At 44.7% G+C, this 14188-nt stretch overlaps 1 protein-coding gene across 2 annotated transcripts in view; it reads right to left on the reverse strand.

The window, feature by feature from the left end:
* Positions 1-1268: 1268 nt before the first annotated feature.
* The window catches only part of ACOT9 (acyl-CoA thioesterase 9), a 62679-nt gene continuing 49759 nt past the window's right edge, over positions 1269-14188 (reverse strand). For both annotated transcript variants that reach the window (XM_030807216.1, XM_030807215.1), the window contains 8 exons: positions 10796-10869; positions 5455-5522; positions 4222-4333; positions 3369-3459; positions 3110-3195; positions 2596-2683; positions 2297-2447; positions 1269-1588 (listed from right to left, as the gene is read on the reverse strand). In XM_030807216.1, the coding sequence (XP_030663076.1) occupies positions 1500-1588; positions 2297-2447; positions 2596-2683; positions 3110-3195; positions 3369-3459; positions 4222-4333; positions 5455-5522; positions 10796-10869 (759 nt within the window). In that variant the 3' untranslated portion in view covers positions 1269-1499. The remainder of the gene's footprint in view (positions 1589-2296; positions 2448-2595; positions 2684-3109; positions 3196-3368; positions 3460-4221; positions 4334-5454; positions 5523-10795; positions 10870-14188) is intronic.

The following is a 14188-nucleotide window of genomic DNA, read 5'->3' on the forward strand; positions in this document are numbered from 1 at the left end:
TTGCCTGGTTTTGAATCCCAGCACCTCCACGTGTTACGCGTCGGACCTCGAACAAGTTACTTAAACTCTCTGTGCTTCAGTTTCCTGAGTGGCCTAACCCTAAGGGGGGTTACAGAACCTGCCTCATAGTGTTGAATGGAATAAAGGAGCTCAGATCTGCCAGGGGCTGAGGATGGTGCCTACCTAGCACATGGCAATGCTCCATAAGCATAAGCAGCTATTATTATTGTGGTTCCCATTTTTTAAATCAGATATATCCTGCGTAGCCACTAGCAGAATGTGCTAAATAGCTGTCTGGTGAATGAAAGAATGACCAAATGGGCCGGGCGCGGTGGCTCATGCCTGTAATCCCAGCACTTTGGGAGGCCAAGGCAGGCGGATCACGAGGTCAGGAGATCGAGACCACGGTGAAACCCCGTCTCTACTAAAAAATACAAAAAATTAGCCGGGCGCGGTGGCGGGCGCCTGTAGTCCCAGCTACTTGGAGAGGCTGAGGCAGGAGAATGGCGTGAACCCGGGAGGCGGAGCTTGCAGTGAGCCGAGATTGCGCCACTGCACTCCAGCCTGGGTGACAGAGCGAGACTCCATCTCAAAAAAAAAAAAGAATGACCAAATGGTCCTGTGTTTCCTTATCTAGATCATCTCTAAACACCTCCTCATGGTATGGTTTCAGACCTAAATCTTCCCACAAATCTTTACGGATGCAGTAACTTTTGTTAAATCCCTTTGCCCCAACTTTTCATCTACCCTTTGACAACAAAAGCTGGGAAATAGAAGGAAGCAAAGGAATCATGTACGGCTGATGGGATTTAGACAGCACAGAGGAACTGGTTAGGTTTAAAGAACGTCATCCAAACACCCTGGCAGCAAACCCTGTATACTGACAGTTGCAATATGTGTAAGAAAAGAATGCATCCAATGGTATCCTCAATTAATTAATTAATTTTTGAGACAGAGTCTCGCTCTGTCGCCCAGGCTGGAGTGCAATGGTGCGATCTCAGCTCACTGCAACCTCCGCCTCCTGGGTTCAAGCAATTCTCCTGCCTCAGCCTCCCAAGTAGCTGGGACTACAGGCGCATGCCACCGCGGCTAATTTTTTGTATTTTTAGTAGAGACGGGGTTTCACCATGTTGGCCAGAATTGTCTTGATCTCCCAAACTCGTGATCCGCCCGCCTCAGCCTCCCAAAGTGCTGGGATTATAGGCATGAGCCACCACGCCCAGCCTCTCAATTTTTTTGTTTTTTTCAGAAGATGGGAGGCAACATGGTAGGTTCACAATTAAAATTGTTTTGAAAGTATTTATTGTTTAATAATTCTTTCTCCCCTCAGCCCATCTGGCCACTCTCTTTCTGCTTTTCTGATCATCCTAAAGGCTGAATACATCCTCCTCCTGTATGGAGGACACGAAGCAACACTAAAATCAATACACTCGATCAGGTCTTCATCAGATACCACGTCACTGTGGGTGGAGTGCTAGTTTTCAACAAATGTGGTGTTCCTAGGGCTCCACAAGGTAGTCCTTTCTCAAGGTCGCTGGGCCACTCATGGAGTTGAAATGCCGCTGCCCATCTAAGTACAACATGGACTCTGAAACACAAGAAAGAGAACCCTGGAGAAACTTGTAACACCTTAGAAAACCATCATATCATCATATAAACACAAGACTACTTGGGAACACTGGGACAGAACAAGATACACTGTTGGGCCGGGGTGTGCCACATTCCCAAAGGAGCAGGCCATGACTCCTGGCCCCTTCCTTTGGCTGGATCAATTTTTATTTTTATTTTTTTTGAGACGGAGTCTCGCTCTGTTGCCCAGGCTGGAGTGCAGTGGCGCGATCTCAGCTCACTGCAAGCTCCGCCTCCCGGGTTCATGTGATTCTCCTGCCTCAGCCTCCTGAGTAGCTGGGACTACAGGCGCCCACCATCACACCCGGCTAATTTTTTTTTTTTTTGTATTTCTAGTAGAGACGGGGTTTCACCGTGTTAGCCAGGATGGTCTCGATCTCCTGACCTCGTGATCCACCCGTCTCGGCCTCCCGAAGTGCTGGGATTACAGGCATGAGCCACCGCGCCCAGCCTGGCTGGATCAGTTTTTGACTACCAGTGGCTGCTTGCCTGCCTGGGGGCCACAGGCATCTTTGGCCTTCAGGGCTGCCAAATCTCAAAAGCAAAATCTCCTAAAGACATGCTCTTGTGCTGACAGGCATCAAATACACTTCTTACAATTCAAAAGGAGAAAAATGTCCTTAGAAGTTCTTCCCTTTGTTAGGGACAAACAATAATCACTACTTACCTCCATATGTTTTGGGGAAAACCAATGGCACTTCTTTTTCCGACATGAACGTGAAATGAAAGACATTGGTGGTTGTATGCTCCTTCTCCTGCAGGGAGGCCACTTCACTGTGTACTCTGACTTGAATGTAATTATTCTGAGTAAAGCATACCTAACAGATTATAGACACTATAATCAGTCAACTGCATTAGGAAGGGGAAAAAGGCAGTCATAAGAGAAAACAGTGGCTTTTGGATATAGAAACTTCTAGGCTCAAATGAAAAAAAAAAGTTGTATGTCATCTCTCATCACACACCTACCTGCGAAGAAAGAAAGAGCAATGAGCCAACCTCAACAGGTTTCTGAAACATGATGTCATCTACTGCTACCACAAACGGTCGAGAACCACTGTTGGGGGAAAAGACAGAATTTGGGGTACATTGCAAAATTCAGATGATCTCAATGTTTTCCCCTAACAACTACCTGAAACAAAATAAAAATGAACGAAGAATAAAGTTAGAGAAGGGGGAAAAGATCCTACCAGTGAGGAACGGTAAGAGACGCCATCGTGAGCAGATTAGGGCCAAAATAACTATATCTTTTCCTTTCTACATATCATCACTGTATTTTCTCAGTATTTTTTTAATGTATGAACTTACAAAGTCAGAGAAACAACCTTCTAAAATGAAGATCAAACTCAGCTGGTATCAGTGTGGTATTCATTTAAAAACATAACATATTCCCACACACACCCAGACTGGTCCGAAATGTTTCATTTCAGTGGGGTGATATAAATTGCTTCTCAGAAGTAAGACTGCCTTACATGTAACTCACCCGAAGCTACAAGCGGTAGCCCACCCAAGTTCATATGCTTTCCTCATAAGGAAACCACCAAAGATCCGATTGAAAATGTTCCGCTCCTACAGGACATAAATAAATATCAATGAATACAAAACTTACGGCCACCCTTGTATACAGAACAGAGGAATTAACAATGCCACAGGACAAAGGCCAGTTTAAAGGTGTGTCAAATCTTGGACAAATATCATGAATGGAAGCTATCCTATTCAGATTTCTCACTAAATTATAATACCTGAGGGTGGCAAATTTCCAAACTCTTCAGTTTTGAATGCTCCATCCACACTGCATTAGGGGGCAAAACTCGACTCCGAAAACTTATAGTCCTGTACAAATGAATATTTATTAAACCCTGTTAATGCCATGGTTCTCTTGTTGAAAAGTAAAAACATTTGCAAGTCACTCCCAATACACTCAGACAACTGTAGCTCTGGAGAAGGCCAAGGTTTAGGCCAGGCGCGGTGGCTCACGCCTGTAATCCCAATACTTTGGGAGGCCGAGGCAGGCAGATCACATGAGGTCAGGAGCTTGAGACCAGCCTGGCCAACATGGTGAAACCCCGTCTCTACTAAAAATACAAAACAATTAGCAGGCATGGTGGCAGCCGCCTGTAATCCCACCTACTTGGGAGGCTGAGACAGGAGAATTGCTTGAACCCGGGAGGCAGAGGTTGTAGTGAGCCAAGATCACACCACTGCATTCCAGCCTGGGCAACAGGGTAAGACTCCATCTCAAAAAAAAAAAAAAAAGGGTCGGGTGCGGTGGCTCATGCCTGTAATCCCAGCACTTTGGGAGGTGGAGGCAGGCAGATCACCTGAGGTCGGGAGTTCAAGACCAGCCTGACCAACATGGAGAAACCCCGTCTCTACTAAAAATACAAAATTAACCAGGCATGGAGGTCCATGCCTGTAATCCCAGCTACTTGGAGGCTGAGGCAGGAGAATTGCTTGAACCCGGGAGGCAGAGGTTGCGGTGAGCCGAGATCGTGCCATTGCACTCTAGCCTGGGTAACAAGAGCGAAACTCCGTCTCAAAAAAAAAAGGCCAAGGTTTAAATGTTTTCCCAACGTGGAATCTCACCATCCTTACTTTGGATCCAGTGTGCTGAGAAACATCTCATGTATGGTGGTCCTCTCCTCAGCGCTGGGGGCCATTTTCAGTAACGACGTGGAGCTGAAGGCAATTCTTCTCCCCTTGTTCACTGGAACAAGGGAGAATAAGGAGCAATGATCAGGAGGGTCGCACTACAGCACAGGGTATTCTGACCTGGGATGCCTTTCAAAATCTCACTGAAAATTATACACATATCCAAGAGAAAACTGCAGAGGCCACATAAAACTCGCAGTGAGTCTTTGGTTCCACATGGAAATTATATTGGTTCGGTGTGAGATCACTTGGTATCATCCTGATCTAGAGCCCTGACCTGCAGTTATCCCATCAAGATGCATTTCTCACTTCATTAAAACGGAGAAAATAGGCCAGGTGCAGTGGCTCATGCCTGTAATCCCAACACTTTGGGAGGCTGAGGCAGGAGGATTGCTTGAGTCCAGGAGTTCAAGACCAGCCTGGGCAACATAGTGAGACCTGTCTCTACAAAAAAAAATTTAATTAGCCAGGCATGGTGGCACGTGCCTATAGTCCTAGCTACTCAGGAGGCTGAGATGGGTGGATAGCTTGGGCCCAGGAGATCGAGGCTACAATTGTAGCTTCAAACTCCTGGACCCAAGCCCAACTCCAGCCTGGGCAACAGAGCAAGAACTGTCTAAAAAAAAAAAAAAAAAAACTGAGATAACAAATTACTTCACTTAATAAATATTGTCTGATCAATAAAATCATTCAAAGTATGGACTCCAAAGAACAAAGAATATTTTTAATTTCAATAAATTATTGGTATGAATAAGACATTTGGGCCAGGCACAGTGGCTGACGCCTGTAATCCCAGCACTTTGGGAGGCCAAGGCAGGCAGATCTCAAGGTCAGGAGATCGAGACCATCCTGGCCAACATGGTGAAACCCTGTCTCTACTAAAAGTACAAAAATTAGCTGGGTGTGGTGGCACGCACCTATAGTCCCAGCTACTCGGGAGGCTGAGGCAGGAGAATCGCTTGAACCCAGGAGGCAGAGGTTGCAGTGAGCCGAGATGGCACCACTGCGCTCCAGCCTGGTGAGAGAGAGAGAGACTCCATTTCAAAAAAAAAACAAAAACAAAAACAAAAGACATTTGACTGGTATGAAGAGCCCATATAAAATCTTAAATATTCTCTTCTGCAGTGTAATTAATGTGCTTTTCAAATTTATTTTATTATAAACAAATTAATGTACATTCTCCTTGTCTAAAGAGCTCCTCTTCCTCTGGGCTTTCAGGGATGAGTGGGTTTACAAATGCCGGCCTAAAAAGAAGAAAAAAAAGAATATAATTTAAGATATGCCATTATCTAATGAAACTTGAAAATGAACAATCACCTACTAGTTTTAAAGAATCTGCTTTTCATTTTGGGTAGTGCTTACTGCTTGCCTTACACGTGAACGCTGGAACAGTTAGGGAAGTCTTATGGTTACAGCCTTAATTGCACACTAGAAACAACATTATAAAAAGGATACTGGCATTTGCTAAATGTTTAACCTGATTCTAATCATGAGGAAACAGTCAAATATAGGTTGTAGAACATTCTACAAGAAAACTGGCTTTAGGCCGGGCGCAGTGGCTCACGCCTGTAAATCCAGCACTTTGGGAGGCCAAGCCGTGGGATCACCTGAGGTTGGGAGTTCGAGACCAGCCTGACCAACATGGAGAAACCTCATTTCTACTAAAAATACAAAATTAGCCGGGCGTGGTGGCACATGCCTGTAATCCCAGCTACTCGGGAGGCTGAGGCAGAATTGCTTGAACCCAGGAGGTGGAGGTTGCAGTGGGCCAAGATCATGCCACTGCACTCCGGCCTGGGCAACAAGAGCAAAACTCTGTCTCAAAATAATAATAAAAAAAAAAAGAATAAGAAAACTGGCTTGAACTCTTTAAAAATATCAATTTTTGAAAGACAGCAAATGGCAGAGAGACTATTCTAAAGAAACAGGATAACCAAATGCAACATACAATCCTTGATGGATTGGGTCCTGAATCAGGGAGATAGCTATAGAGGACATTTTAGGGACAACTGGTGAAATCTGAATACGCATCACATATTAAATAACTGTATCACTGTTAAATTTCTCGGATATAATAAAGGCATTGAGGTTATGTAGAAATACCTGGTTCTTAGGAAATACATGCTGAACTCCTGAATGGGTGAAGCAGTCTCAAACTTACTTTCCAATGATTCATGGGAAAAAATATGTAAATGTGTGTATTTATAAAGAGAGGGTAAGAGAATAACGCAAATGTAATATAATTTAGGTGAAAGGCATATGTTTGTTGCATTATTCTTTCTACTTTTCTGTAAGCATCAAATTTTTTGAAATAAAAAATAAGGGAAAAGGGATAATACTTAACTGTGGTAGAATCCAAAGATTTGATGAAACAACAATGGAAACAAAAGAATTGAAACAGGCCGGGGGCAGTGGTTCACGCTCGTAATCCCAGCACTTCGGGAGGCCAAGGCAGGTGGATCACCTAAGGTCAGGAGTTCGAGACCAGCCTGGTCAACGTGGTGAAACCCCGTCTCTACTAAAAATACAAAAATTAGCCGGGCGTGGTGGTAGGTGCCTGTAATCCCAGCTACTAGGGAGGCTGAGGCAGGAGAATCACTTGAACCCAGGAGGCAGAGGTTGCAGTGAGCCGAGATCGCACCACTGCACTCCAGCCTGGGTGACAAGAGCCAACCTCTGTCTCGAAAACAAAAAGAAAAGAATTGAAACAGCAGCTTGGAAAAGTGACATGCATCAGCTGGGAGTGAAACTTGCAGCAATGGCCTCAGTGCTTGAATAGAAGCCCCAGGCCAGTCACTGGCCACAGCAGGTCAGCTGGAGCTGGCAGGAAGGGCCAGAGTAGATGGGTGTTATTCTTCCCTCAGATCACTAAGGGACCAACATATTTTTCTATCTTAATTTGGCTTTCCAAGTCAGCTTTCCACGCAGCAGCAAAGATTTTTCACTGCTGACTCCTAAATCAAGTTTCTAATACAAATGAGATTTCCCACAGGCCACTGGACTCTGTCCTATGCAAAGAGCAATCCCTCCCACCTCAGCTCTACCCCCACAATTAGTTTTTCTCAGTTTGGGTGTAACTGTTGTTAGAAACCAAGAATTCAATTTCAGAGAAAAAAGATGACGTAAAGTAAGTTGAAGTCTATATGGTTAAATCTGACTTGAAAATGACCATACAAACTTATGAGGCTCTTTTTTTGTGGCAGGGTCTTGCTCTGTCGCCCAGGCTGGAGTGCAGTGGTGCGACCTTGGCTCACTGCAACCTCTGCTTCCCGGGTTAAAGCAATCCTCCCACCTCAGCCTCCCACATCGTCTGGGACTGCAGACACATGCTACCATACCTGGCTAATTTTTTTGTACTTTTAGTAGAGATGGGGATTCGCCATGTTGGCCAGGCTGGTCTCAAACTCCTGGGCTCAAGTGATCCACCCACCTCGGCCTACCAAAGTGCTGGGATTACAGGCGTGAGCCACCACACCCAGCTCTCATGAGGTTTTTTGTTTGTTTAAAATATATCCTAGCTCTGTCCACTGAAAAGGCCTGGAAACAATAACAAACTAGTAACAATGTACAGTTCTAGTGCCCAGATTTTGATGTCTAAATACCAGCTCCCACTAAAAGGAACCCCAGAACTACTTGGAGAAATGGCTGACTCCAGGCCTGGGGCAGGAAATATGTAAGATGAGCCCAAGACATCTTGTGTCAGAGAGCAGGAAGGTATCAAACAGACAGGTGGAAAGGAGCCAGCTTAGAGGAACTCCCACTGCCCAAAGAAGGCACACTCAGAGCATCAAGAGAAACAATGCCTGCAATTTATTGAAATACATGTAATATATTACAACCATGAATTCATAATGATACTTTTCTGGCAGGACAGTGGCTCACACCTGTAATCCTAGCACTTTGGGAGGCTGAGGTGAGAGGATTACTTGAGCCCAGGATTTTGAGATCAGTTTGGCCAACATGGCAAAACCCCATCTCTACAAAAAATTTAAAAATTAGCTGGGCAGCTACTCAGGAGGCTGAGCCCGGAGAATCACTTGAACCAGGAAGTGGAGGTTGCAGTGAGCCAAGATTGCGCCACTGCACTCCAGCCTGGGCAACAAGAGTGAAACTCCATCTCAAAAAGAAAGAAAGAAAAAAAATTAGCTGGGCATGGTGGTATGTGCCTGTGGTCCCAGTTACTCAGGAGGCTGAGGCGGAAGGATTGCTTGAGCACAGGAGGCCCAGGCTGCAGTGAGCCATGCTCATGACACTGGCACTCCAGCCTGGACAGAAGAGCAAAACTTCATCTCAAAAAAAAAAAAAACCAAAAAAACGGGCTGGCTGCAATGGCTCACACCTGTTATCTCCGCACTTTGGAATGCCTAGGCGGGCAGATCACTTGAGGTCAGGAGTTCGAGGCCAGCCTGGCCAACATGGTGAAACCCCGTCTCTACTATAAATACAAAACAAATTAGCCAAGCATAATGGGGCATGCCTGTAGTCCCAGCTACTTGGGAGGCAGAGGCACGAGAATCTCTTCAACCCAGGAGACAGAGGCTGCAGTGAGCCAAGATTGTGCCACCACACTCCAGCGTGGGTGACCGAGAGAAACTCCATCTCAAAAACACACACACAGAAAAAAAAAAAAAAAGAAATTAAAAAAAATGATACTTTTCTAAAAAGCCAAAAAACTGGGAAAAGCATGTCATCACTAGTTAGTGAACCAACTCCTTATTCTGAAAACATGTAAATAAAAGACAAGAATGAAGCATTGATCCTAACTCCATTTCAAACCCAATTGCCCTAGTTGTTAAGGGAAAGCTCTTCTTTACAGAATTCCAGCTAATAAATGTAGAAGGAATGACAAAATTTGAGAATTACTCTAAACTGCCTAATGATACTAATTAAAGCAATGATCAGCAGTGGACATTGAAAGCACTGGAAAAAGACTGATGGGAAACTCAGCTATTTGCAGGATGACAAAGTACACCCCTGTAGATTGTTGCTGATCAGAAGAGGAAAAACTGAACTTCACAAAGGAGAGATTAGGCTGTAACTGCTTGAACCCACACACTAATCTTAGCATCACTGTGAGTGCGACGACCTGTACCTCCTGATATGATGCAATATGAAATACGAGATATACAACATCGCCTATGTAGTACTCTCACCAAATATGCTCAACCTAAATCTAATACAAGGCTTTAGATCTAACTTCAGTTTAGAGAAATTACTAGGGATAGAGAAACAAGATCAAAAAACAAACAAACAAACCACCATGAGAAAGCAATAGAAGAAATCCAGAAAGTGGGACACTATTTAGAACAAATGATCCAGACTCTCAATGAGTGAATAAGAAACAATAGGGGAAGACACAACTGTTCTGGATTAAAACAGATTTAAGAGATTGCACAACTCAGCTGGGCACGGTGGCTCACACCTGTAATCTCAACACTTTGGGAGGCTGAGGTGGGTGGATCACTTGAGGTCAGGAGTTCGAGACCAGCCTGGGCAACATAGTGAAATCCCCATCTCTACTAAAAATACAAAAATTAGCCAGGCGTGGTGGCACATGCCTGTAATCCCAGTTACTCAGGAGGCTGAGGCAGGAGAATCACTCAAACCCAGGAGGCGGAGGTTGCAGTGAACCGAGATCCCGCCATTGCACTCCAGCCTGGGCAACAAGAGCAAAACTCCATCTTAAAAAAAAAAAAAAAAAAAAAAAGGATAATATTCTCTTATGTAACTACATTACTATTGTCATGCCTAACAAAAATAAGTCCTTAATATATTCTAATATTAGTTCATATCCAGTTTTCTTCAAATATATTTTGAATGATTTGTTCAAATCAGGATCCAAATCTGGTCCACATATTACATTTGATTTTTATGTCTGTAAGTCTGTTTTTTTTTTTTTTTGGTAACAGCTTTATTGAGGTATAATTCGCATACCACACAATTCACCCATTGAAAGTGTACAATTTAATGGCTTTTAGTGTATTCACAGAATTGTGCAACATCTCTTTTTGTTGTTGTTTTGAGATGGAGTCTCGCTCTGTCACCCAGGCTGGAGTGCAATGGCGCAATCTCGGTACACTGCAACTTCCACCTCCCAGATTCAAGTGATTCTCGTGCCTCAGCCTCCCCAGTAGCTGGGACCATAGGCGCGTGCCACCACACCCAGCTAATTTTTGTGTTTTTAGTAGAGATGGGGTTTCACCATGTTGGCCAGGCTGGTCTCAAACTCCTGACCTTAAGTGATCCGCCAGCCTCGGCCTCCCAAAGTGCTGGGATTACAGGCGTGAGCCACCTCTCCCGGCCTAAGAATATTCTCATTTTTTAAAAGATGCCTAAAGTATTAAAGAGTGAAATGTCATGTCTGGGATTTGCCTTAAAATAAAAATGGCCAAAATATTGCAATTAAAACTGTTAAGTCCAAGTGATAGGTATATGGACATTCATTATAGTTTTCTCTCCAGTCTTATGTATCTTTGAAATTCTTCAAAATAAAGAATTATGAAAAAATAGCAATTACCCTTTATTTTCAGAATCACGAGCCACCATTACAAATGTTGCATCCAAAACAGGACAAAATTCATCACCATGTAACTAAAGAACAAAGGAAAGAAAATGTACATATGAGAAATGGATTTATTGGAAAGACCTACCACGATTCTAACAGACAGTATGTATGCTGGCCAGGCGCAGTCGCTCACGCCTATAATCCCAGCACTTTGAGAGGCCAAGGTGGGAGGATCACTTGAGGTCACTTGAGACCAGCCTGGCCAATATGGCAAAACCCTGTCTCTACTAAATAATACAAAAATTAGCAGGGTGTGGTGGCACATGCCTGTAATCTCAGCTACTCAGGAGGCTGAGGCATGAGAATTGCTTGAACCCAGGAGGCCAAGGTTGCAGTGAGCTGAGATTGCAGGCCTCTGTCTCAAAAAAAAAAAAAAAAAAAAAAAAAAAAAAAAAAGAGAGAGCGAGAAAGCCTGAAACTGGAAAAAGAGGAGAAGCACGCTCATTAACTACCGTCTGCTAAGGGCCTACTCTAAGCCAGGCGCAGCACTAAGCTCTGGGAATGGCAGGATGACAAAGGAGCCTGTGGCCTAGCAGAAGAGAAAAATATCTCAAAGCCCAAACGGGGGCTGGGCATGGTACCTCATGCCTATAATCCCAGCATTTTGAGAGGCCTAGATGGGAGGATCGCCTGAGACCAGGAGAGCGAGATCAGCCTAGGCAACACAGCGAGACCTGGTCTCTAACTAAAAATAAAAATTAGCCAGGCATGGTGGTACATGCCTGTAGTACCAGCTAGTTGGGAAGCTGAGGCAGGAGGATCCCTTGAGCCCAGGAGTTCGAGGATGCACTGAGCTATGATCACATCCCTGCACTGTAGCCTGGGTGACAGAAAACATCCCATCTCCAAAACAAAATAAACAAAACGCAAACAGCATACTGCAAGAGATGGGCTGCTGGCATGGAGTTTGGAACTGTGCAAGACTGGGACCCAAAGGCAAGGGTCACAGAGGGTATCATCAGCGTTTAATTTGCCTGCTTTCCTCAGAATCTGAGCTTCTTGCAGGGCGTGCCTGTCCTCCTGATGGCACACCTACCCAGGTGGACCTCCCATCATGCTCACAAACACTAGTATGTTTCAGGGAACTGTAGTGTGCCAACCACTAGCACATGTTTATGCCTCCGTAGCTGGGCACAGGAGCTCCCAAGAAGAGGTAAAATCAAAGATGATTATGTGGGTTAAGTTAAATGCAGGTTGAGTATCTCTAATCCAAGAATAAAAAATACTCCAAAATCCAAAACTTTTCAAGCACTGACATGACACGCAAAGGAAATGCTCATTGGAGCATTTCAAGATTTTGAACTCTGGGATTAGGAATGCTCGACCAGTAAATATAAATATTCTGAAATCAGAAACACTTCTGGTCCCAGGCATTTCAGGTAAGGAATACTCAACCTGTATTTACAATGCTACTCAACCTGTATTTACAATGCACAGGCCTCTGAGGTTTTAAGATGTTTCTTTCCCCCCGCCCCCCAACCCGGGCCGGAAGAGGGTCTCACTCTGTCACCCAGGTTGGAGTACAGTGGCACGATCATGTCTCACTGCAGTCTCGACCTCATGGGCTCAAGCAATCCTCCCACCTCAGCCTCCCGAGTGGCTGACACCATAGGCGTGCACCACCACACCCAGCTAATTTTTGTAGAGATGGGGTTTTGCCATGTTACCCAGGCTGGTCTTGACCTCCTGAGCTCAAGGAATCTGCCAGCCTCAGCCTCCCAAAATGCTGGGATTACAGGCATGAGCCACCATGCCTGGGCCTTAGGATGTTTCTTTATCCCCTAGAAGTCAATACTGCCAGGAAAGTCATACCATAAAGTAATGACAGAAGCTATTTATAACCTGAGAGTATATTCGGTTCCCTCCTCAACAAATGATACAAGCCTCATCACTACTGCCTACTCAGGCCCTTACCGCCTTCCCCCTCAATTGCAGGAGCAGTCTCACCAATCTCATTATGCCTCTGCCCTATTCAAACCTTTCAATAGTTCCTCCTTTCTTCCACCAGCACCTGGGCTAATCCTGTTAGCGTGGCATATAAAGCCCTCCACAACAGAGCCCACGATTCCTCTCCAGTTGTTCACCAAATACTGTGCTCATACCTGCACCTTTTTCTCTAGCCATAGCTAACTAACAACTGAGAGGTCCTGGGATAGAACAGGCTGTTGACTGCCTCCTGTCTATATCTTTACCTGATGCCTTCCTCAGCAGCCTCATTCTTCACGACACTCCTCCCCTCCCCCATCCCTATTCCCCAGACCAAGTTTATCTTTGCCTCCTTCATTCAGCCCCCTTAATAGAAACAGTCCTCTCTTGACAGTGGTTCTCAATGTAAGAGAAGTAGATATCACTCTACTAGGTGGGCATTTGAAAAATACAGAGTGGTTTTTGTTGTCACATAACTTGGGGGGCATCACTATGGAGGGGGGTAACCAGGGAGCTAAATCCCTCACAATGCAGGGGATAGACCTGCAGAACAATGAATGCTCCCACCAGAAATGCCAACAGTGTTCCTGTTGAAAAATACTGCATAACAATATACTATATCATAATCATTTGTTTATGTGACTGTCTCCCTACTACACCGTGAGCTCCTGGAGGACAAAGACCATTTTCCCCCAGTTATACCCCTAGTATTTAGCACAAAGACTGGCAGATAGCAGATACCTGATCAATATTTGCCAATGAATGAAGGAGGCAGGTTCTAGGCACTGCTAGAATGTCAACTCCAAGAGAATGGAACTTTATCTGTTTTGCTCACTGCTGTATGCCTAGCACAGGACAGGCACTCAATAAATGATTGCTAATGAATGTTAAATGAATGGATGTCAGGAAGTGAGCTAGGTTACTCAAACCCAGGTCCTATCGTTGAGGAGTAGAGTCCACAGTGCAAGAGAAAAGACATATTCATGCACAGCTCTGTAGGAGACTAGCAGGTGCCAGGAGAGCAAGTCAGAGAGACGGTATTGAGGGAGGAGGCCTGAGAACAGGTGTTACATGCTGCGAGAATAAGGAAAGGATTGAGCATGAAGTTATCCTGGAGCACAGGGAGAATGTGGATACAGAGCCAGAGCACGAGAATTCCAGGCAAAGGAAAAACCATCAGCAATTATACTCATTCACTCACTCCCAGTTGAATATCCCTTATCCAAAATGCTTGGGACCAGAAGTGTTTTGTATTCCAGACTATTTTGGATTTTGGATTTTTGGATTTGGAATGTTTGCATTCAACACTTACAGGTCGAACATTCCAAACCCAATGAGCATTTCCTTTGGGCATCATGTCAGTGCTCAAAGTCAGATTTTGGAGCATTTCAGATTTCAGAGTTGCAATGTTCAACCTAT

This window comes from Nomascus leucogenys, chromosome X (genome assembly GCF_006542625.1).
Source record: "Nomascus leucogenys isolate Asia chromosome X, Asia_NLE_v1, whole genome shotgun sequence".
Taxonomy (NCBI): Eukaryota; Metazoa; Chordata; class Mammalia; order Primates; family Hylobatidae; genus Nomascus; species Nomascus leucogenys.